The sequence below is a fragment of the Molothrus aeneus genome, chromosome 3 (genome assembly GCF_037042795.1).
Source record: "Molothrus aeneus isolate 106 chromosome 3, BPBGC_Maene_1.0, whole genome shotgun sequence".
Lineage (NCBI taxonomy): Eukaryota > Metazoa > Chordata > Aves > Passeriformes > Icteridae > Molothrus > Molothrus aeneus.
Window position 1 is genome coordinate 86,536,411 of NC_089648.1, and position 25,063 is coordinate 86,561,473.

The 25,063-nt window shown below is 41.8% G+C and overlaps 2 protein-coding genes across 3 annotated transcripts; one reads left to right on the forward strand and one right to left on the reverse strand.

Annotated features, from left to right (window-relative positions):
* The first annotated feature begins 3,035 nt into the window (after positions 1-3,035).
* Positions 3,036-12,202, forward strand: TMEM14A (transmembrane protein 14A). The gene is made up of 5 exons (XM_066547299.1): positions 3,036-3,132; positions 4,385-4,470; positions 6,075-6,176; positions 10,227-10,314; positions 11,313-12,202. Exons 2-5 carry the CDS (start codon positions 4,395-4,397, stop codon positions 11,350-11,352), a joined length of 306 nt encoding a protein of 101 aa, XP_066403396.1. The 5' UTR covers positions 3,036-3,132; positions 4,385-4,394; the 3' UTR covers positions 11,353-12,202.
* Positions 12,203-13,340: 1,138 nt separating this feature from the next.
* LOC136554920 (glutathione S-transferase) lies at positions 13,341-24,010 on the reverse strand. 2 transcript variants are annotated; one of them, XM_066547297.1, is made up of 7 exons: positions 23,906-24,010; positions 19,908-20,014; positions 18,466-18,517; positions 18,103-18,235; positions 17,375-17,516; positions 14,408-14,539; positions 13,341-13,680 (listed from the first exon to the last, which is right to left on the reverse strand). In XM_066547297.1, exons 4-7 carry the CDS (start codon positions 18,204-18,206, stop codon positions 13,558-13,560), a joined length of 501 nt encoding a protein of 166 aa, XP_066403394.1. In that variant the 5' UTR covers positions 18,207-18,235; positions 18,466-18,517; positions 19,908-20,014; positions 23,906-24,010; the 3' UTR covers positions 13,341-13,557. The 2 variants fall into 2 exon arrangements, with proteins under 2 accessions (XP_066403394.1, XP_066403395.1); XM_066547298.1 differs by lacking the exon at positions 19,908-20,014 and having other exon boundaries at positions 23,906-23,956.
* Between the last annotated feature and the right edge of the window lie 1,053 nt (positions 24,011-25,063).

The window sequence follows — 25,063 nt, forward strand, 5'->3', positions numbered from 1 at the left end:
AGCCCTTAGTGTTAATCCAGGAAGACCAACAAAAAGCACAAACATCTCACCAGAGACAGGGGTCTTTTATGTGCTTCCTCCTGCCAACACCTTCTCTAACAACAGGTAGCCTCAGCAAAAATGCTCCAGGGGAGGGAGATGGGCTGTGTTACACAAGCCTCTTAGAGGCAAGGGGGGTTGGCCTTAAGTTTTAGAAGTTTCTTGTTTTAGACACGACATAAGCAAAGCAAGGCAGAAGCTCAGATTTTCTCAGGGAAGAATGGCTACATTCGGTGAGAATGTAGCTGGGGCTAACACAAGGTAACTCATAATACAGGTGAAACTTTCTAGGGACAGGGCTGTACAATTTTAAGAAGCCTCCACTCAACGCTTTTAACTCTTTTCCTCTTCAGGTCACATTTTCCTGAAGATGGAAAAATATATCCCTGAAACTAAGACAATTTTCTTGCCAGATTTGAAAGTTTGTTTTTTAAAGCAAAGAGATGCTAGGGGCTGTTCAGTGAAATAGCTATGTTTATAATGGACAAAACCATGTATTTTTGCCTAAATTCATCCTTGTAGTTGGCTCAATTTTTGTAAATGGAACTTTCCAAAACCAAAGCAAACAAATGATAATACAAAACAAAATAACCAAAACAAGCTAAAATAAAACAGCTGGAAGCAGACACTCAACAGGGGAATTTCAGCCCAGATTGGCAGTAACAAGCAAGTGAAAACTATACTAGAAAGCACACAGCAACAGTAACATTGGCTATGCTACTAACTCTGTTACAGCTCTCTGTAAGGACTGAGGTGTTTGATTTGTCATGCTACCAAAAACTAATTTAATTAATTGTCCTCCTATTCAAAACCTCCCATCTGTGCTGTAAAATACAGCAACCATTTCACATCAGACAATAGTTAAGTAAAACCTTAGGGAAAACAGTACCAAATACTTTTTGTAATTGAAAATTGAAGGGAACATAATAAGCAGCATATAATTATGTGAATTCAAATTTTACTCAGACTTCAGGGTTACCCAGTCTTATTAAGTGATGAGTATCATTGAATCAGTGAACACAGCTGGTCATTATCCTAGAGGTGCCAAAAGATACTGTATTTGTTGCACTTTGGAATCCCCTCAAATAGAATTGCATGGTTCTGCTCCATTTAATTCCCTGTTTATTTTACTGTGTTTTTCAAGAGCCACAAGTCTCATAATACTTCATCAAGAAATCCACTTTCTGGATTTCAGCTTATGAATCCACTTTTTGTTTGCATTTTGGAGCCATCCTGCCCTCAAGTGTCCTGTGTTTGTTTTCCAGAGTTGGTGTACCTTAAGTTTTCCTTCCCACAGACACTGTGGTGAGATAAGGAGAGCAGTCTGTTTTCCACTGAGCAGACAGACTTGGACAGCTCACATGGAGTGGGTTTGTATTGCAGCAGTTAAACACTACCAGAAAAAAACAAATGGAATGTTAGGAGTGGAAATTAGATACGTTTACCCTAATGAGAATGTTGATTTGCTTTCCAGTTAGCTCTTTGGAGCGGAAAACTCCCACACCTTTAAGCAAAGAAATCTGAAGGAAACACAGGATTTTGGCAGAGATTTTCAAATGACCCCTGAAGAAGGCAGGTATCCAAGTCCTATCACATGGCATTGTGAGTCTCTCCCTGTTGTGGCCATGTTTATGCTCAGTCTATTTGTGGGAACAAGGGAAGTGTGAGGAACATCGCACACAGGCACCCCTGTATCACCCCTGAAGGACACGTCCTGTGCTGGTCAAGAATCACTCACTTGAGAAAAAGCTGAAGAAACACTGCGGAGGGGGACAAAATATGGACAAAAATAGCTTGCAGTGGAATGGGTCCAGCAGAAAGAGCTAGCAGACAAGAAGTCAGGGTGTTAAAATAACCACATCAAGCAGTTTCATAAATTAGCTACGTGTTTAGTATCAGAGTGTCAGGGCTTGTGCCTGATATTTACCCTGACAAACACATCCGAGCATTCAGCCTACGTGCCTGCTCACCTGGCTTCATGCAGCAGCCCTCAGACTTTGAAAAAACACAAGCAAGGAGAGAGAGGAACCTGCTTATGAGAGGGGCAGGGGGCAGAAGGGTGCCTGACACAGCAATGAGTGCCCATTGCTGAGTCACAGGGCGACTGTGGGGGCTGCAGGCAGCAGACCCTCACCCTGTCTCCGTGGAATGGGTGCACTTTGGGGACAAGTGGATCTGCAGATGGGACTCCTTCATTCCTGAGTTCTTCCATCCCAAACACAGCAAGGGGGGTTGGCCTTAAAAGAGTAAAATATCCATGGACCTTTCCAGAGCCTGAATGGCTGGATAAGGAGTCTCAAGCAGGAGATGCCCACCCTGGAGCAGGGCACAGTAACTGAGGGGCCCCAACAGAGTGTGCTGCCCTACTGCACCAGCATAGCCACGACTCACAGAACTGCTGGGGGTGGAAGGGACCCATACAGACCGTCTAGTTCATTATTAGTACCATGCTCTGTCCAACTGACCCGAAACTTTGTGTGGTTTAGTTTATGGCCATTGATCCTTGTCCTCTTGCTGCACACCACCAGGAAGTCTGGCACCGCCCTCCCAACACCCAGTTTTGATTTATACCCATGATTGAGATCTCTCTCATTCTTGTCTAGACAGAACAGACTCAATCCTGCAGCGTCTCCTTATAAAAGAGATCCTCCAGATCCCATCTCATCTTTGTGGCCTCCGCTGGACTCTCCCCAGTAGTTCCATGTCTCTCTTTTACTGCGGAGCCCTGAACTGGACACAGCACTCCGGATGTGGCCTCACTAGGGCCGACTAGGGGGGAGGAATCACCTCCCGCTGGACACGCTCTTCCCGATGCACCCCCGGATACCACTGCCCCCCTGGCCGCAAGGGCCCTGCCGGCTCATTGCCACCCGCTTGTCCCCCGCGGCCCGGCTCCGCCGAGCGCCGCCAGCCGCCGCTCCGCTAGCGGCGCTGCGAGCGGGCCGGGCCGCGCCGCCGCCACGACGGCGACGGGCGCCCTCCTTCCGCCGCTGAGGGGCTGAGCCGGGCCGGCGCCCCACGGAGCCCTGCGGGCGCGGAGGCGGGGCCGGGGCCGGGGCCGGGGCAGGTCGGAGGGCAGCGCGGCGAGACGAGGTACGGCGGGGCTGAGCTGCCGCGGGGACGGCGGGGGGCGAGCGGGCGGCTGGGCGGGGCGGGGGGCCGTCCCTTCTCAAGCGTCGGCCTTCGCCCGGGGGCTGCCGTCGCCCGGGGGCTGCCTTCGCCTTCGCCTGCCTTCGCCTTCGCCTGCCTTCGCCCGGGGCTGCGCCGCGGCGCTGGGAAGCGAGAGGCCCGGCGGGAGGCGGCCACGAAGGCCAGGCACATCAAAGGCCTGGGAATTCCTGTCCCCTGCATCCCTGGCCCCGCCTCTGCAAACCTCGGTCTCCGGGGTGCCATGGCCCCCTAAAGCCACCTTTTGTCCTGAGGGGTTACGACCTGGGGAGGAGTGGGCTCGCTGCGAGTTGCTTACTTTAAATACTAAAGGCCTGACATGAAATGCTGAGTGAGCACTCTTTGCTAGCACCCTTTAACACTGTGGTCAAGGGCACAGACGCTGAGGTATAAAGAAGGATGTGCTTTATTAATTTGGGAGGACGAGGGCAAAGGTGTGTCCCACCGGCTGATGGGAGAGAGGCCGTGGTGCTGCAGGGGCTCTCTGGCTGCTCAACACTGCCATTCCTGCCTTTACACAGCACTGCCAGCGAAGTAGGGACCAGCATCACAACAGAGCCTTAAAATGCTTTCTGTGGGACAGAAGCCTAACTTCAGACAATGCACCGAAATGTAAAGGTGAAATAAAAGGGGCATAGATAAAGATACACATACAGGATAAAGTACCTGTATGTGTAGCTTCTCAAAACAGCCTAAGTTTCTGTCTGGAAACTTTGAATAGACCCTAAAAATTCGGGGTTTTGCCTGGTGCAGTGTTTGTTACATGCCTCTTGAAGTGCTCCAGGTATAGGGTTGGTGAAAGGAGATGCAAGCCCTGAGCTGAGCACTCAGAAGACCTGTACGAATCCATAGTGTGCTCTCAGCTCAGCAGCATGACACAAGTACAACTAAACATGCTTTGGATGGTGTCAAGCTTGTATGCCACATATATCCCAAAAAATCCCCTAATGGAAATATGGTATATCCCTATACTGGGGTGTAAGGAAGGGCAGCAGTTAGTGAAAGGATGGTGCAATAGCCAGCAGGCACACCTTCACCTTCTGAATGTTTTGACACAGTGCTAAACATGCCTTAGGAGAGTGTAGTGTTATTTAGAACCCGTTAAATAATGATTTATTTTTTACCAGGAGGAAGGAATTTGTTTGCCTTCAGTTGCAATATATTTATTTTTTTCCAGGACTGGGACCATGGCTGTTGACTGGATTGGTTTTGCATATGCTTCATTGCTGGTGGTTGGAGGAGTTGTAGCATACACTCGTAAAGGTTAGTACTGGGACAGAAGATTTGGAAATGAAGCATTTGATTTCTTCTGTGCAGTGTGAGACATGAAAACTTTGCTGTAATTAGCACAGCTGCATTTTACATCCATCATATGCTGCTGTAAATGCACTGAGTTTCATGAGATGTTCTTGGGCTAACTTAAGCATTTAAGTGAGCTTGTTTTCAGGGCTAAGAGTGGAGGTTGTCATGTTATCTTTGACCTTAAATACATTTTGGGCTTTCTCATCGCCTTTCAGTCATTCCTATGTTGAGCACAGTATATCCTTGATTAAAGCTTATTTTCTACAGAGAAATCCAGGCTTGATTCTGACATTTCCAGATGCACGGTGGGAGAATGCCCTCTACTTTTGATGGTTAATTCGCTGGTACTGTTAGAATTGTGCCTTTTCACAGTAAGATAGCGAGTGGGGTTTTAGGTGGCGGTGTAGCACAAAGCGCGTTCGGTATTCCAGGGGTTTTTGCAGTCCCGTGTCCCGGCTCAGCACCGGCAGAGGTCGCAGCGGTACCGAGGATGGGCGGGCAGGAGCTGCGGGCGGGTTCCTGTCCGCTCCCCGCAGAGCCCCGGCAGCGCATCGGTCACCGCCCCTGTTCCATTGTCCGTCACCATTCTTGTGGTTCAGGGTCACCATCTCCCTTCGTAGTGTGCACACGCTTTGCTCTCAGAGACACGGCCGAATTTCTGAAAACGCTGTGGTTTTGTGTTTGCAGCCAGTTGCATTCACTGACTATCCCATTCACCTGTTCTCTTCATTCTTTAATACTTGGTCGATCCTTGTGGCAGATCTAGATAATTTTTTATTGGTTATGATTTACATTTTCTTGCAAAGTCTTGATTAAAAATACTCAAAAGGATTGGGAACTAAATGACATTGGGGATCTGAATTCTTTATTTATAAACATTTGGGGATCAGTTTAATTCAAATAAGGTCTGCTGTGCAGATTCTACACTTTCATCATATGGTACCCAGACAAATGTCTGTTCAGAAATTTAAAATATTAGGGATATATCTGGGATTTATGAACCAGTTTTTCAATAGCAAGAAGATGTCAAGTTACTTTTAGAAGCCTTGTTTTCATCCTCGCTGCCATTTTTTTGGTTTTTTCATTCTTTATTCATTAAATGTGATGTTGGTGTTTTCTTTGTCCAGGACTGATGTCAGACTGAAAGGCCTGACATTATGACCACACATGTTTTCCAATTTACTCTTTATATATATTGGTACATTTCTGCCATTTTTGTAGACTCCTAAGTGCTGTAAGATATAGTTAAAATGAACATACAGTTCAGAGAAATTACAAAAATCCTTCTTAAGTGTGATAGAGAAAATAGCCAAATTTAGAGTTGTATTTTTCCCAAGTTGCAAGTATTACTGGATCCTGATCATCTCCCTCTAACTTAGTTGACTTTGCCCCTAATCCCACACATTAGAATGACCCAGTTGCAGAAATATTACCTCTCTCTTCACGCTGGGTGAGCTAAGCTGTAATGTGGCAAAATCAGTTCTATTGTAGAGAGACAGCTGCTGTATAAAGATTGAGCTTAAAGACCTTGTGTTGAGAAATAACACTGGAATGATTTCTTGCAGGTAGTAAAATCTCTTTAGCTGCTGGACTCACCTTTGGCTCTGTGGCTGGTTATGGAGCTTACTGTGTAACGTGTGATCCCAGAAATGTGAAGATATCATTGTGTAAGTGTTTCACTACAGTAAACAAACAAACAAGCAGCATTCTGAACTGCATGTAAAATTCTCTTTTTAGTAAATTGTTGGTATTGCTTTGGTTTAAATGTTGGGTTTTAACTAGAGTTCAACACTTCAGCTTAGCTTGCTGTCTTGGTTTGGAAAGACAGGAGGCTGCTAAGGAAGGCAGGAGCCTCCCCTGAAATGGAGAATGTAAACCCTCCCCACCCCTCCAAATTGCTATAAATTTTAAATTAAGGGGTTCTCAGGCAAAAAATATGGGAGCAGGAAATAACAGTTGTTTAATGGGGAAAAGAAAAAAAAAATAAACAATGCAGTACACTAGATCAACCCTGATAGAGTCAGAACCCAACCTGACACCCTGTGAGGTGTTGGTAGCAGTCCAATTGGAAATGGGGCTGCAGTCCTCCTGAAGTATCAGGTGTAGTTCTGTTGGAGCAAGGGGGATCTGTAGAGAAGGCTGTATTCTTCCTCTGAAGATCTCGTGGAAGATGAAGACAGCTGCTGTTTCTCTGGGGAATCCCATGGAGAGAGCCATGCTGGTGTTCCAGAATCTCAGGTTATATCTGGGTAGCAATGCTTGGCTCCTCCCTCTGGGCAGAGCATCTCACAATGGGATGTTATAGTTCTTATCAGTCATGCACTGACATTCAATAGTCTCTTATCAGCAGAGATCCCCTCCCGAGGGAGGTGTGAATGTGGTCACTCAAAGAGAGAGATAAAGCAAACTGCCCACTTGACAGAGGTAATCTGCCATACAGATCTAATGGAAAACATCTTGCATGCAATCTTCAACACTTGCAAAATTCAGGAGCCATTTACAAGGTAAGGCAGATCATTGACACAAAGCCAGTAGGTGTGTGTTACTCCTTTTATGAGATGTTTGCCTAACATTGTACATATTGTGAAATCCAGCTGATAAACAGGACATAGTACTACAATAAAATCGTTAGAGTTACAGATTGAATTTTGCAATCTGAGTAATAACCGAGATGTGGGATCCACTGTTGCATAATGTAACATATCCTCAGCTCCCAGGGAATGGAACAGTTTAACTTAGGGGTTTTCCTTTGCTGCTAAGAAAGACAGGATACAGACTGGGCAATAATTGTCATGGCAGCTAGTTTGCCATGAAACCCTCATGGAGGCAAAAAACTGCAATCCCTTTGGGGGACATAAACCTTGCATAAGTGAATTTGCAATAAGAACTGTTGGGAGCTTGTCTCACCCATTGTTTTAGCAAAGGTGGTTTAGGCTGTGGTTTCACATGCAGAAATGCATTTAAAATGCATTTAATCCAGATTGTGTGAGTACACAATTAGTTTTTCTCAGCTTGGAATTTGCGGTGTATTGTTCATTCTGGCTTTGTGCTTTGCACCAATCACAGTTATAAAAATTTCCATTTTAAAAAAATGTTCAGTAGCATTGACAGCAAAGTGTTCCCAGCAAGTTCTTTATTAAAGGTGGTAATTGTGGACCTGATCCGCTCCTAGATGGCCTTAAACTGGTTTTCCAGTTTTGCCACCATGACCTTGCTCAGATTAAGTTATCCCACTGTTTAAAAAAAACCCAAAACTTTTTTTTGGAATGAAGACATGGCCTTAAATATATGTACATTTATAATCATTAGTGTGAGATGCTTTTAAGTAGTGTATGTTATTATACTCCTATGGGTCAATTAAGTCACTAAATTAGATACAGAATTTATGGAAGACTCATTAAAACTTTATAAATGCTGCCTGTTTCCCAATTCCCAGGTTTTGAAGGGACTAATACAAAATTTTCCATTAATGTGCTTTTGATTTGAATGTCTGATATCTAAAATACCCCCCCAGTGTTTTACATTTAATGTAGTTGTAGGCATTTGAGGAGTTTCTCAACTGGAGAAACGTACAGTACTTGTTTAGCAGAAGTTACAGCAATGAGATGAGATTGAGTTCACTACAACTGCCTTAGAAATTTTTTCTTACATAAAGTAAAAGGAACAAAGACTTTTTAAAGCAGTCTTACTTTAGAATGTTTACAAAGAAAGGTTTTAATTGCTTTTTATTACAAATGTGTATTGCTTTTGTAGAAAACTAGAATGTTTTCACTTGTGCCTAACATGCTAAAATGTGAAAAGCAGCTAGAGCACAAATGAAAGATGGAAATTAAGTGCATGGAAGTGACCACTCTGAACTTAGAAACCACTACAGTAAATTACAATGTAAAATAGGAAATCTAAAAACAACCCATCCATCCAAACCATAATTATTGACAGTAGTTTTCACCTATGCAAGACTCTCCTACAGTAATTTAGGTAATATTCTAGTACAAGACCTTGATAGTAAGGTTGTTGTAACTTGTCCTACATACAAAGAGTATGTAGCCAATGGGTACCCCAGGCAAATTCTCTTAGTTGTTTTATAAATTACTATTTCAGGCCAGGCATTTTCCTACTTCACCTGAAATAAGCTCTGTGTTTTCTTGGCTACTTTAATGCACTTTTATGTGTTTGAAGTAGATTTAGAAATTCAAAGCTCAGTATGCAAGAGTTAGTAGCATTCATAATGCAAGTTGATTCTGATCTGTATATGATTCACTGGATTGAATTGCTCTTGATTTATTGAATTTCTTTGGTTTAAGGTGAAACAGTGAATGTATAGCACTTTCTGAAATCTGGTCTGAAAGCTGAATGCATTAAAAAGTCTCTGGAACGTATGAAAAGGCAGGTACTAGCAAATGGGGGAAAAAAGAACATTACAGAGTGAATATGCTTTGTAGTTCGTAATAAACTGTCAATATACTCAGGACTCTGGCAAGACACATGCTGTGGAATAGTTCACTCCTTGAGACATTCTTGAGAGGATCAAGGCTATCTGACTAGAAAATAAGAGCAATGGATAATGGAGCATAATATTTTTTTTGCAGCATATCTTTGATGAGTGCACATGGTTGGTAGAGTTCTGTAAGATACTTGTAACTGTCAGGGCTTGTTTTGTATGCTGAAGTGAGTTTAAAACTAATTTTTGACCTATGAACACAGGACTGGCCCCAGGATTAGACAGTGGAATTTGAAGAGAATTAGCCAGATGGTTTAATTACACCATAAAAAGGGAAGAGACCTGTGTGACTGCCATTACTTTGGCTGTGAAAGTGACAAAGCCCAGCTACTCATGAGAAGTCCTGCCTCCCTGCCCACTTCTAGGAAGCATTTCAAGTGCCAGTTATTTAATGAAGGTAGCTATCTTTGCAGTTTCATGTGTTCTCCTCAGTCTTCTCATTTATGTAGCACTCTGCAGCCATAGTTCAAAGTGAAATCCCTATGCCTGATGAGATCAATGGTGCCTCCATTTTTAGATTAGACTACTCCAGGAAGAAGATGTAGTTTCTTTCATAGTTGTTCTCTCCTGCTTGTGCTGTATTTATTGCCCTCTTGGGCTGCCCACCTCTTGCCCACAGGCAAGGAAGTTTCCCTCATAGCAAAAGGCTCCAGAGGAATTGTAGTCATGAAGAAGGAGATGTTGATAGCCATATTCTGTAGCAAAACCAGGTGGCAAACCTTCCAATATAGTTTTTAAGGCTCAGCAACTAAAGAGCTAATATTCTAAAAATAAAACAGATAAGAAGTTGACTGCTCTAGCTCCTTGAATAGTTAAAAAACAGCTGCAATGATCTAGACTGGTGGGATTTATGAGACACTATTCCTGTAATTCAATATTCATGTGACTGCTATGGCCAAGATTCTTTCTACTTTGTTGGTATCCCCATGAATTTAGATATTGGTGAGTAGAATTGACTGACTGACAAACTTACCCAGTCTTCATGGAATAGGATTCAGCATTGTACTGCACATAGAAGCTTTATTTGTAACTAAAAGAAATCATAATGGTGTATTTTGGAAAAGTAAGAATGTTTTTATAGACTCTGTTTCTGATCTCATGTTTCACTAAATTGCAGTTCATAGAAAAACAGAAATGGCCTTTGATAACTCTGCGAGTTCCTGAGTGGTCCACTGAGAAAAGTGAGAACATAAACATATTGGATTGTCTTTTACAGTTTCATCTTTTCTTTTGACCATTATAATGGGAATGAGGTTCAAGAGGTCCAAGAAATTAATGCCAGCTGGACTAGTAGCATGCCTGAGGTAAATACATATTGCAGATCTTATGGTAAAGATTTCACAGGTTATCAAATAGTTGCCATTTCACACCCTATTCAAGACACTGTTGGTGGAAGTCACTGTCATTCAGCAACTATACAGCTTAAGTGAAATTAGTTTCGAGGTCACAGTCCTGTTTCCAGTGAGCAGCTTTTTCATCTTACTAGGCAGATACAGCTGGTGAGAAGTGACTTTCTCGGCACAGAAAGGAGAGGGCAGCAATTAAATATTAATGCATATTGATAAGGCATTTGGAAGAACCTAGATAAACCTTAGTGTTTTCAAACACATACATATAAAATTAGTCTAATTTCATACATCACAGTCATCTTAAAAAAAAGGCCACCACTTTGATTTAGAAGTGCTGCATTCAAAACTACTGGAAGCACAGTACTGTTGAAAACCAGGACGTTTTAGACCTGACCTAAGAACTTTGGCCAGTATTAATGCAAATTTAAAAAAAAATCTGGCTGTTCCAGCTGCTTTATTGCTGCTGTTCAGCATTCTGGAAAATATGATTTTCTGAATCTATTAATTTGGAATTAAATTATGGAGCAAGTTCAAAACTTTTTTCCAAATTAGTCTGTAATGCAAAACATTTTCGAGGTGTAAATCAGAATCCCCATCTCCTGAAGGAATAATAACGGTTGCTTTTTCATTTTAATATTACAGATTTAATATAACACCATTCTGTTTTACTTCAGTTACATGCAGGGAGGAAAAAATCAGAAGCAATTTGTCAACATTTAAGAATCGGGACTTGCACTGGAAAATGTTACTGTCCATTGTGGATTGCTTTTCCAGCCTAGGTGGGCTTTGTTTTTCTAGACACTGAGACTGGAGATCTGGACACCTGAAAAGACAGCTTAATAGAGACTCTAGTGTCAGTTATTTATGAATGCACTGTCATTTAATGATAACTTACACTCATTTTATTAATGACAGCCATATTTATGTTTTCTTGTTTTGTTTTTTTTTTCCAGCCTATTGATGATTTTGAGGCTTGTTTTTATGCTGCTGTAGGAGAATTTAGAACTGAATATGACTGCCATGCCAACCAAACAGACATGCTCTCCGTACTTGAAAGACAAGTTTGAACACAAGTCTTACACTGCATTTATATTTTCTGTAAAAGATCTGTACCTGTTAATCAATTATTGATATGTTGATATTTTAAAAGCTTTTTTAAAAACTAAAGCAAGTGTTTTGTTGGTATATTTTGATCTACTTTCATTTAAGCGGTCTATTAACTCATGGGATTTTTCTTTGTAAGTTTGATCTCTTTTAGGGGTGCAGAGCGCCCCAGGAAATTGAATTACTCTTGCACTGTACCTCTGAAATAATATCTATAAATACATGTTTATGCTAAAAAGGTATCTTGTACTGAAGTATAATTTTGTAGTTTCTGAGATTAAATAATCAGTTCTAAATCAAAAAAGTCTTGGGTCTGTACTGTGTTGCACTAAAAAACAACTTTCTTTCCAACCCATGCTCTTGTTCCCCTGGTTCTACATATAAAAAAAAATCAAATAAAATGTAACAGGTTTGAAACTTATCAGTTTTTTAAGCAGAGGAGTGAGCCATTTTGTCAATGAAAGAGTCTGGTGCTCTGCTTTGTACTCAGTAGTGGTTTAAAACATGTTCCATGCTGTAAATTGCCAGTGACATGAACCATGGCTGAGGTTTATCATCATGCTGCACAGAGAGGTTGTAAGCTCTCAGTACTCTGGGACAGGTTTGCCATTCCATTCTCACACAGATTATCTTGCTGAACTCCCCCCTGGTAAGCAGAAGAGACTGTTCAGTCACCAACTATTCAGGGATTGAAGTTGCTTTGATTTGTGTACAAAATAAATATTCCTGAAGTCTCACAGCTTGGCTAAGACTGTCTTCTGGTGTACAGGGAATAGAAGCAAAATCATTAGGAAGCAGTATGGGTGGGTGCCCTCTTGAAGACAAACAGAAATTTTGCTGCTTTTCATTTTTTTCACACAAAGCTTGCTTATGAAGGTTATTGTGTATCATGATACCTCCTTTGTGATGGTTCCTGAATCATAGCACTTGTTTGGAAGAGAGGAATAGCCCAGCGAAATGAGTGCTGTGCTGGGCAAAGCTACTGAGGGAATCCTAATGTAAAGCTGTTTGGAGGTCAGCAGTGCCCAGGTGCTGGGGCACTTGTGGTTTGTACCTCTGAGATGCACATGGCTCTTCTTAGGCACAAGTCAGGGAAGGAGTTAACTTTGCTGGGCAGCAATTCTTCATGTACCCTGGCTGACTGTTTGCCTAATCAGCTGGAGTCCCGCTGAGGCTGAGGAGAAACAACTAAGTGCAAAGAAGGATGGCTTTTATGGCAATGTTCGTAAAGGGAACAGTGATTGTTCCCATCAAATTAGGGTAAAGATCTGACATAGGAGTGCATACTTTAGGCACTGTTGAGGTAAAACACACTCTTACTGAAAAGGTAAGCAGCAACTGCACTTGGCTTTGTAAGTGTGGGAAGTGACTGCAGAAGGTAAAACCTTACAAAAAACCACTGAAGGAGCATTTGCCTCACTGACCAGCCAGCCAAGCAGCAAAAGAAGAGCAAGGGAATAAGTGCTCTCAGCAGATGAAAATCACAGCAGGCCAATTAAACACAAGGACTTTGATCTTTCAGTGAAAAAAATCACTCCTAAGAGATTCATGTGGGGATTAGAAAAGTTTTTTACTTCTGCCCATAAACTTAAAAGGATCATGAATTTTAGTTTTATTTTTAAAGGTTTTATTTCCTTCATTTTTAAGCCAGGAAATACAGCAGGGAGACAGTGAACTTTCTAGGAGACCACCTAGAGAACCAACCCAGAAGATTCTAGGCCTGAATTTAAATGACTTCTCAGTTTTCAGGGTGTGGCTCCTCTGTCTGGCAGTTTATTAAAATGGGGTTGGGGATCATGTGGCTTTTCTAGAGTACTCCAGAAGCTACAACTGAACATTTTACTCTACCAGGCATCCATTATAATTGAACACACAGCAAGTGTCAGCATATTTTATTTCATATAACTGCTTCATTAAATTCTTCTTTCTAGACTCAACAGATCCTAATCAGCCTTTTACTCTAATTTAAAAGTGTATTCACAGTGTATTATTTCAACACTGGCCATATGATGCAAGTTACAGAGCACATTTATGCAATTTACTCTTACAAAGCAAGCTCTGGTAATATACTACAGTTGGGTTATTTTCATCAGATTAGATATTGAATATTTTCCTCACAACAGCAACAAACTTCTCATCTGTTGGTGGCTTCCGCTGGCTGCCAGGCTGTAAGAATTTTTTGATTGTTGGAATGTTGCTGATTCTTCCTTTAAAAGCCTGTAAGAAACAACAGTAAAGCCAGTGAGATAAAGGAAATTATAATTCCATCCTTCATAGTTTAAAGATCAGGTGACTTGGATTTTTACTTGTCAAACATACTTATTAAACAGTAAAAGGTATTAGCTTTTTCTGATCTGTAATGCTGATGCTATACCTTTGTTTCCCAGATAGGAATGGGAGAAATTAATATTAAAGAGTTAAGATTCATCTAGTAAAAAGTGGAAGAAAAAACCCCACATAGCAATCCTGCAGATATATTTGAGGAAAAAAAAAAGAGGCAAAGACAGGAATATCTCAGTGCAAAGCACTACAGAAGTCAAGATATAGGAAACTTAACTGCTCCTTGTATATGATTTCTTAAAAATGTAATTTTGCAGGCAAAAAGAAAAGGACAGGAACTGCAGACACACCAGGGCACAGACTTTCCTTCTGGATATTGCTGCTGTGTTTGAAGATATGGAAGTAGCAGTTAAAGGACCAAATTGGTAGCACTAGTGAGTGAATTCCTGCCAGCTGAGAACAGCTAGGAAAAGCAGAACTGGAGAAAGGTGAGTCCCCAGCAGCTCTGAGGCAAGGCAGTGCACTGAGTGCAGGTTTTTGTAGTCAAGCAGACCAGAGAAGTGTCAGTACAATGGCTCAAAAGATGTAAACATCAATTAACTTCCAACAACAGTCAGTGAAATTTGTTTGTTACCTTCCATATTGACAGCAGATGATTACTAACCTGCAGCAGAGGGAATGCAGACAGTACATCAGGCTTACATTCTTCTGCCATTAAAATGGCTTCCAGCAGATGGACATCTGCCCAGCTTAATTTGTTGCCAACAAGATAATCCTGTCCATGATCTTTTAAGGCCTATAAAGTATGAACAAATAAACAAAAAAATTCACATGGGATGTAACTATTTTATCTAGGTATTTCATTGCAGACAGATTTCTGAAAAAACACAGCAGAGCAAAGCCATGCAAGAACCTATGAAGTTAGAAAGTGATATGTATTCTTTCAACAAAAAATTAAATCAGAATTCATGTTTCAGTGTGTGCAGTCCCATCTCTCATGCTAACCTACTGCACCAGGTAGCTGTATACCAAGTCCAGTACCACAAGAAAGACTTAATCACACAAAAGGAACAGGACTAAAGTAATTGGAAGAGGTAGTCAGGCCAGTTTACATGTAAGCACACCTCTAATTTTTAAGAAAAAAGTTAAGTGAATTTCCAGATGTTTCAGCAAAATTTGAGTCTGCTGATTACAGTTTGAAATATGTCCAGAATGAAGGAATACAACCTTCCTACCCTTTATCTTGTAAGGAAGGAGAAATGCTTTATGGCAAACTGCTGATGCAAGAATCACAGCCTGCCAAATCTAACAAGTGTAGTGGACAAGTTGAGATGAACATTGCAGCACAGCTTCAGAGCAGTCACCAGCTCTCCAGCCTACCTTTGTCCTGAGGACTGTCACCCTCCCATCAGGAGCAAGAGAGGCCATGTCTGTGCCTAAGTCACACCAAGGCTACTCCAAAGTAACAAATGTGCAGTAAGACATCAGTCTGTGACTCTGGAAGCCAACTGCTTCTCCAGGCCCATCTGTCAGTTCCACCATAGAGGCAGCAATCATGGGCAGAGTCACAGCTGATCCCTTCACATACTTACTTCCTACACTGCTCTAACAAGGTCTAGCACAGCTTGTTTATCACACCGTGTGGAAACTCCAAACATAGCATCTGATTGCCTGCAAGGCTTTGTATTGCCTTTTGCTGCTCCATCTGGCTGCTGAGTGTTTAAAGTGAACTCTCACAGCTAGGTATGTTTCCTGTCAGCTTCCAGAATGAGTAACACATAGACTGCAAACCCTGATAAGCCGAATCAATAGACATCTTAAACAGCTGGTACAGAAATAAAATTATTAACCATTTTAACAAAATTAACTAGGCTAAAATAATGGAAAAGTTCAGCTGTGTCTTTACATTAGCAAATAGGGGTTACTTTAAAGACTCTCCTACATGGAGCATACATGCTAAAACATATCACAACAGTACTTTATGCCACCTAAGCACAGGCTTAGAGAATTTTGGTGCATTTTTATTGTATAGTAACTTAAAACACATATTAGACTTTGAAAGATTTGGGTGTGTAATCAATATGTCTCAGCACAGCCCTCCATTGGTATGGGAGTGGATATATATGAACTCTGATTACAGAAGTGCTGGATTATCATTTACATTGTTATTTTACAGGGAGGCCTCTGTGGGTTTTGTTTGTACAATTTAAGACTCTAATAAAGTGGGACATGAAATTGCAGTTTCCTGTAGTTTTTGAGTGGACTTCAGCTGCCTGGTTACAAAGGCTTCAAGCTGGAAACCCAGCTCAGCTTTGAAACAGCACAGCTTTGTACCCTTGGCAGATTTCCGAGGAGACCACTGTGCCCTGAAAAAGCACTGTGAGAAAGTCTGTACAGCACAACCATACCTGGCACCAAAGGAAAAGTTACAAACAGAAGCAAACTTGTGAGATGAGGATCACAGCTGGCTCAATTCAAACAAGAAAATCTTAACACAAAAAAAATTCAAAATGTCCTTACAGGAGAAATAAAAGAACAAAACAAACAGCAAGTTGTGGAAAATGGCAGCTCAGTAACATCCAGGCAATGTTCCAGGGAGAAGAAAAGAACAATCCATCCCCTCCTGACCAACTCCTCCCTAGCCAAGAAAGCCTCATCATGCGCTCTAAGGGGATGGCAGGCACAGCAATGCCTTCCCTCACAGCTCAGGCTCTTTGGTGCATGCTAGCCAGTAAATAATTGCTTTATGCTTTCTATGCTACATGTATCTTGCTTGCAGAGCCTCTCTGTGCACACCTAAGGATGCCCAAGTAGCAATTCAAAGAATGAAAATCATAGTCTCTAAATATAATACATTTAAGCAATTGATTTAAGGAAGATCATAGAATTAGATCCTTAGCTGTAAAGCACAAACATATTTTACTTTGAATAGCAGGAATAAAGGAGGCTGAGTGTGACACCTTATTGTTCTCTACAACACTCTGACAGGACATTGTAGTAGGGTGGGGGTCGGCCTCTTCTCCCAGGTAACCAGTGACAAGAGAAAATGGACTCAAGTTGCACCAGGGCAGGTTTAGATTAGATCTGAAGAAATTTTTGTTCATGTAAAGGGTTGCAAAGCACTGGAACAGACTGCCAGGGAACTGGTGGACTCACCAACTCTGAAAGTGTTCAAGAAACATGTGGATGTGTCACAGGAGGACACAGTTTGATAGTGAATATGGTGGTAGTGCTGGGTTGACAGTTAGACTTAATGATCTTTAGAAGGTCTTTTCTAACCTTAATAATTCTGTAACACATTACACTTCCAGACAATAAGTACTGAAGGCTGGCACAAGTATTGAAATGGTGCATTTAGGCAAAACACTGGAAGCCATCAACTACAACTTTTCCAACACTAAGCTAGGTTGGAAAAGAAAGACAGCAAAGAGACCCAGTACTGAAACCAGCCCAAAAATTATTTTGTGGCCCTCTTTTCACATTGCTGGATACTGGCTCCATCATACATTTCTAGAGTTCTACTGTCACTTGCCTTCTGGAAAGTATATGTGTGGGAATAGTGGGGGAGTGGGGTAGGAGGGGGAGCCCAGAACCCACTGTCTTTGTGAACTGCTGGTCATTTATCACTTACCTTTTCATAAACAGGGAAGTACCTGGTTGTAGCTCGTTCAATGATTAAGGCAAGATTCTTTTCTTTTGTATCAGCTGGTTGAAAAGGGAGATACATGATCATTCCCATTAGGTCTGTAGTTCCCTCCACGTACATATCAATCCTGGAACAAATATTTTTGTTCAACATAGATCATTCAAACTTCCCAATTTGATTATTTTCCTGAAATAAAACTTTGAAATGATCACTGAGTAAAATGTTTATTAGTGAATGTAAGTGAATGTAATGTAATACACTGGTTTATTTTCTTGGTTCTTCCACTTTGAGAAAACTTCCAGCTTTTTTCAAAGCACAAATTGTAAAACGGGCTCACAGTATATGCAATAAGCAAAAAAAAAGGCTGCAAGTAATGTATTTAAAGTGGAATTCATGCTATTTTCCATTAATAATCTATTCATTTATGCTGTGGGAGAAAAGACTGCACATGCAAACCACTTTAGGGGAAAAAAAATTAGTTTTGAGGTCTAATCATGAGAGGATGCTGGCTAAAAATTGCCAGTCCATAATAATCTCCACAGTTCTGGAGGTGCCCTTCCATTCTCACAAAATAAACTCTCTACAGTAAGTGACAGTCTGCTAGGTATACTCACCTTTATACTAATGCTGTGCAGATACTTCACAGCGACATTCTTTCTGTAAATATTAACAATCATGGAGGAGTGTTAGTAAGCCGCACACTGTTACCATACCAGGCTCTCTCCTTCAGGTCCTTCCCATAGAGGTTGTACTTTGCTGCAATGTAGCTGAGGATGGCTCTGGTCTGCACCATCTTCATCCCATCCATCTCCACCATGGGCACCTGCTGAAACAGCAGGACTCCATCTAGGGAAGAAAAAGGATCAAGCTACTCAAGCCACTGAAACACTACACTGAAAAAAAGGAAGAGACCTGGTAAGAGAACAAGACATTTCTAATTCTCAAGGATGAAAGCATACACAAGGAAGTTCTTCTTTACAGGTCAGATTATACTGCAGGTCTTAAAAAAATACCTCCTGTTGTTCTTTTGTTCTGTGTATGTGAATTTCTGTTTAGGGTACGGTTTACAGACTCACCATTGCGCAATTTTTCTAAGTCTTCTTTTGTCTCTATGAATTCTTCCTCAAACTGAAAAGCAACAATAGAAAACAACACTGTCACTCCAAAGGCAGTGGAGAAGTGGAAGGAAGTCTGGCAGTTAGAGCTCACCTCTCCACACCATTCTCCATACTTCTCTCATTGTGTTGACCCTGTGAGGAATCCATTCAGTGCCAGGAGCTGGGTGAGCAGCTGCAGTTCCAGCTGCTCATGGAGCCCTGGGAGCCCAAGGCAAGAGCTGGGAACTGCCTCCCTTTGCACAACAAAGGGCATGGGGACGTGTGGCACTGGCCAGGTGAACCACAGCAGGACCCCATGACCCCAAAGCTTCACTTAGACTGTGAGGGTATAAAAGACCAGCAGTTTCCTTTGTTTCAAGTCCCTCCCTGGAGTTATAATGTTACAGTGTTGTTGCACCACGATTAAATTATTTTAAGGACTGATGGAGAGGCTCCTGGATGGTCAGACAGGAAAGTTGCCTTAACAGAGCCCTATTTCATCTCTGCTCCAGCAGAGACTATAACCCAAGACTTTGGTGTCCCCAACTCCACAGGATTGTTCCATGCATTAAGCTCCAGAAAGAACTTGTTATAAAGACCACAGTCACCTGCATAAACCATAAATTGATACCAAATTACTCAATTAAAAAGCAGCTGATGCCACATGAAATATGGAAAAACCTATTGCAAATTATGTCTCTCTTACACAGCATTTATCTGCATCTTTAATCCACTGGATTTTTATTTTTTTCAATAAGGACATTTGAATGAGGACAAGATCTTGGTTTCCTCAGCACTTGTGTTCTGCAAATTCTCTGTCAGCAATATTCTCAAGTGAGCACCATTTAAAAAAAGCCTTTTATTTCCAACAGAGTATAAATAGTTTCAAAAAAACGTATTCAAACAAAAACTTAATGTAGGAATTAAGATGTCATAGGATGGCCTTCACCTGATGTGAATCTAGATAGATCCCCTAACACTGCCTTTGGGGCGCATCTGCTGATTTATCCTACTCAGGTCCTGACCCAAAGAACAAAAGGTGCTTTCTTTGGAGAGAATGTTCATAAGTTTTCATGTGGTATGCATGGTCTTTCAGTGGAGAAGACTCATGAGATACAGGGAAGTTATGAGCATTGGCAAAAAGTCACAGTTTTGTCTGTAGCAACAATTTACAATCTCATCTTAAAGTATGTTTTAAAAATTACACCCATCAATTCTCTTTATATGTTAAAATCTCTTCACTGTGTAACTATGGCTCAAGGAATACATAAAATAAAACACAAGAGTGTATCACTCAATCTAAGCATTCTGCATCACAATTTGTGATGATGTGCATATCCCTAAGCACAGATGCAATTGGGAAACCCTTCCAGAGAATACCTATTTTAATCACAAATCACTTTATAAAAAAAGGTACAAACCTCAACCCCAGCTGCTGCTAACAGCCATCAGATTGACTCCATCTTCCCCCTTCCCTTGGTGTAGTGCAGCTTGGGTTTCCCCGCCATGATTTCAGAGTTCTTGTTTCCTGATAAAATCAAGATGATAATCTTATGGAAGCATGCTTTAAATTAGCATCTTGAATGTACCACTCCAAACTATTAAATACAGTTGGATAAATGAGAAAGTAGAAGAACAATCAAGTCCTACATGCTTGTGTTTGATACAACCAAGTTTCCTGTGGATGAATGGAATAAAAGAAAAACTACACAGTAGCAGAATGTAGAGCCATTCAGCCACATCAAGACAATAAGATAAAATAATATCCTAAATAATATATTATTGTAGTTTGAACAGCTTACTGAGTTTTACAACCAAAGCAGAACTGTAGGGTATTCCTGAACTAGCACATTTTTAACCTTGCAGTGATGCAATCTCTTCAGTAGGTGCTGGGTTTTGTCACATGTCATACCATACTTGAAAAATGTACTGTATCAAATGAATGACTTCCAAAGAACACCAAACTAGTGTCACCAGCACTGTTTTCACCTCTCTCATATGACAATTCAGAGCCCTGAGCTCCTGTGCCTTTACAAATATGCTTTTAAAAGCAACATATATCAGCAGGGCTTCTACATTACTTATCCAGCTGCTACAGTCAAACTGTAACAGAGATTTATATTCTATCTGCCCTGAACATTTAACTTTAAAATCAAAAACCAAATGGATGGAACTGACCTCTGTTGGGCAGATAAGGCCTGGGCAATGCCCCTGGCAGCAGGGGGCTCAAGTCAGCCCATCAAATGATGGCACTGGGATGAAACACTTGGTCCTTTCAAATTTCCTACCATGTGCAGTCACATGCCACTGTATGACATGGGCAGCTGATGTGAGCTTGCCTGATGCTGAAACAAAGCTAACACTGTACTCTTATCTCTAATGGGTCACAGAAGAATGAAGCAAATTTCATAAGACAGAGGCACAGACTAACAGAGTGCTTCATTGTCAAGCCAAAGGTTTATCTGTTCACAGGCAGGCTTATTTATGCTTGCATTGACTTCACAATACATAGCTGAGCCACAAAGTACAAATTTTGGCCATAATCCCAAGGCGTCAATAAAGAGGCACAGACAGCACAACAATGACAGGGGAGACTGCATCCTTGGGCCACTCCACTGAAGTCCTTTGTGTTGGGTGCTGTCTTGCACAGGCTCTACAGCATACAGCCATCACTCTGTCAGCAACTGACTCACAGGAGAAAGAGGTGCCCCCATCCAAAATGCGGATTTTCAAAACCACTGCTCAGCTTCCACCTATCCCTGTGTCATAGTTTAGCAAGAGGAGAATTTTAAAAAATAATAGAAAAAGTCACTAACAAACTAGACATGAAAAAAACCCGAGAACTTCCTCTTTTCTCTTTCACAAGTTACCAACAAATCATTTACAAGATCCAAACAACATGTTAACCCTTTCAGTACATCAAGCCTCCCTCAATAAGAAAAAAAAAACCCTCAAAATACAAACATACAAAAAAACAACATAAAAACATCAAAGCCAGTAAAAAAAGCAAATCCTAGAGAAAAAACATAAAGAAATATCTTAATTTGAAAACTAAAATCCTCTCATAAACTATAGAGAAAAAACTCTTTTTCCCTATAACACCTAAAACTATAAAAAATTTAAAAATCAAATTAATATAAAACAAAAACCTCCATATTAAAATAAACAAATATTAAAATAACAGTAATCCCATAAAAAGTTTTTAAAAAAGTAATCCTATACCCCCAAGAAAAAAAAAATCTCTGTTCCTAAAAATAAAAATAATTTAAAAAATAAATAATAAAAACTTTTACCTTTTAACAACTCATCTTTAAAACAATACCCCATAAATCAACATAAACAAACTGTAAGAAAGCTTATAAAAAATAAGAACTTCACAATTACAGATTTCCCCGAACAATTACTATTCGTTAAAAAAACACAAGAAAACTGGGTTTTTTTCTTACAGAAAAGTCTCCATAACATTAACAAAAAGGACTTCTCTCCCTAAGTAAACTAAAAAAAACTATTTTAAAAATAGTAAACTAACTAATTTTTTTAATTTTATTTACATTATCAGTAAGAAAAAAAAAATATAAAATAAATAGAAATATTCTAAAAATTTTGTTCTAATTCTTATTACTCTTTCTTTTAGTTACTGTTAATAAACTTTTCTTTATACTCTTTTAAAATTTTAAACCTACTTTACCTTTCTCCTTATCCTACCTCATAACAAAAAATAAATACATTAATAATTAACCAACACCAAACCCACCACACTCTTTAATACATTAATCAAAAGAATCTCAAAAGTAATAAAATCTCAAATTAACAAACCAAACCAAACCAAAACTACACAAAATTAGGATTTCTACCCAGTTTCAAACTAAAACCACGACACCCAGGCAGTGTCTGTGTCCCTGGACACCTCAGTCCCTGGTAGCAAAGTTCCCCTGATACAAAAGGATGTGCTTGTCAATAGATTGTGCCTCGAGTGGAGCTGGCATCTATTCCAGCACTGCTGGATGCCTGGCTGCCACCTGAACCAGTCATTCAGAAAGGGACTTGGCACAGCGCCCTACCAGGCCCTACACACACAGGACCATGATCTAAACCTCATTTCTATTTCCCATATATGACTTACACTATAACAAGTAAGAGAGCTCCTGACCTTCTATACTTCAGAAATACTTCATTCCCTGATGCTCAGAAAGTAAGTGTTGGTCTCAACTTCACCAGAGGAGAACTGCACTTAAACCCTCACAGAATGGACAAACATTCTAACCTCCAGCAGTGGGAGGTCCAGCGGGATCAAGGCTGAGAAACACACTGTAAGGACAAGCTAGCATAGGCAGAAAGAGCAAACTGACCTCTCCACAAAGCAGAGCTGGAGCTGATAAAATTCAGCCCACGCAGATCACTGACTGCCAGTCTCAACTCAGTGCTCCACTGAAAACCGGGACCTATCCCCTGAAAAGCCAGGAATATCTTCCTGCGAATGAACTGCTAAAGGTCCGAATTTGGGGCTCGGGCTGAACACTTACATAGGGCTGCAAACTATTTTGGTGACCCTTTTATGGCTCTGTAATGAATATCCCTTTGTAAAATACTGAGCAGTGATAAAAGAGTCGCAAATTGGCAAATTGTCTTTCTTGAATAGCAAGAATGGACCTGAAAATTAATCACAAACTTTCTTGATGTTTTCGCACATCAGACTTTCCTTGGACCACAGCCACACAGGTGTCAGAGAGGCAGCTACTGTTGTGATCGCTGTATTAAAAACACCCCACGTTGTTTTGTCCAAAACAATTCAGGCACCAGCCTTTCAGTGAGGAACAAGTAAATTAATTTAGCAGCAAGCTCATAATCTGATCCAAGATCTTAAACTTGCTTCCTATCTGGATACGGGCCCCAGAGCAGTTCTCTGCAACGCTTTGTTGCTCGACCCCGTCCCGCACGGGCAGTTCCAGAGCAGCCCAGCGCTGCATCGCCCGGCCCGGCCTCCGGACCATCTTAACACTGCAGCTGCTCACCAGCGGGTGGTTTCCTCTGGGGCTCGGGCCAAGTCCGCCTGCGAAAAGCGTCCTTCGACCGCCGCAGGTCTGGACGAGGGGAAAGGCAAAGTACTCCCAGAGATTGCAAAACTCGCACTCTAAAGAGCAGTTTCTCTTCAGCTTCCCCGCTGATCGTACCAGAGCCAAACACAAATAAACCCTCTCCGTGCCCACCCTCCCCGCCCGTCCTGGTCCCTGCTGCAGGAGACAAGCTGGGGAATAACCCCTGGGCAAACTCCCTGGAGCAGCACGGCAGGACGCTCCTGAGGGCCAGCCAGTCTGTCCCGCACCTCGCCCTTTGCCCTCCGGCAGGAGCCCTGAGCCCGGCGAGAACCACTCGCTCCACCGGGCTGGCGCCGCCCGCCCCCCGCCCGCCGCCGCAGTACCGTGTGCCCGAGCCGCTCCGCCGCCACAGCCCCGGCACGGCACCGATACAGCGCCAGCACAGCACTGACACAGCCCGGCCCCCGACACACGAGCCTCCCGCCCCGTCAGGCGGCCGCTCCTCCCCTCGGCTGCCGCCGTGCCCACCGCCCGCCCCGCCGGGCGCACCGTCGAGCCCTAGCACGGCGGCTCAGGGAAAAGCCCCCCCGGCCTTGTCCCTGCAGTCTTGCCGAGTTTCTGTTGCAAAATGTGGAATATGTAAACATCTTCTTGACAAAGGATGTGCTCTGATGTTTGATCTTTGTATACTTTCAAGCCTAATCAACAAGAAAGAAGTTCTAATCTGTGAAACAGAGAGCGGCTACCTAACAAGGTCTAAGTGAAGTCCAGCTGTGGGAAAGAGAAATTACTTGTCAGGAGAATTGCCTTGATAAGAGTTGACCATGTTTTAATGATCTCAAACCTAGGGGGAGTTTAACAAGGCTTGGAAAGAACGATGTACCTCTGATAGTGGATACATAAAATACAGAATTTATGGGCCACAAGGGCATTTGGCAGAACTCCCAAGATAAGGAAGAAACGAAAAAAGCCCACTCAGCAACTGTGCTGAGATCAGCTCTGAACGGGTAAAAGATAATTCTGGCAGGGAGAGATTTTCACACTACTGACTCACAGCCCACTAACTCAAGAAATCCAACTCAAGAGAAAGACCCAGTGAGCATGTAGAATAATTAGCATGAGAAGAGGGAGAATCATTAACCAATAGAAGAGAGAACATTGATTATTAAAAGAACTAGACGACTTGTAGTCAATGAACATTAATGCCTTTGCTTGCTAAAATGAATAAATAGTAAAAACATGTTATTGATTTTTGGAATACCACCAAGCAACCAGGCTTGCACAACTCTGAAATTAATAGTCAATGTCTCACTTAAGTGTGTAATTATGGGTTCGTTGCACACTGGTAACAAACGTAGATTTTCTGGACAACGTTTCCACTGGGCTGGCTCCAAGGCAGCTGCACATCAGGGACATGGCCAGGACACCCTGAGCAGGGGACAGGCTCAGAGGCCCCCGAGGCAGCAGCGATTGTGTGAGGGAGGCTGGGGCTGCAGGCCCTGTGCAAGGCATGCAAGCAATCCTTGTGCCAGGGCCTCTGG

Bases quoted from the DNA above. Each gene is read 5' to 3' on its own strand.
- TMEM14A (XM_066547299.1), top strand. From the start codon at position 4,395: ATGGCTGTTGACTGGATTGGTTTTGCATATGCTTCATTGCTGGTGGTT. The intron at 4,471-6,074 runs GTTAGTACTGGG...GATTTCTTGCAG, and splicing joins TGTAGCATACACTCGTAAAG to GTAGTAAAATCTCTTTAGCT. The intron at 6,177-10,226 runs GTAAGTGTTTCA...TGTCTTTTACAG, and splicing joins AAATGTGAAGATATCATTGT to TTTCATCTTTTCTTTTGACC.
- LOC136554920 (XM_066547297.1), bottom strand. From the start codon at position 18,206: ATGGTGGAGATGGATGGGATGAAGATGGTGCAGACCAGAGCCATCCTC. The intron at 14,540-17,374 runs GTAAGTGATAAA...CATACTTTATAG, and splicing joins ACTTCCCTGTTTATGAAAAG to GCCTTAAAAGATCATGGACA. The intron at 13,681-14,407 runs GTTAGTAATCAT...TGTTTCTTACAG, and splicing joins CTGCATTCCCTCTGCTGCAG to GCTTTTAAAGGAAGAATCAG.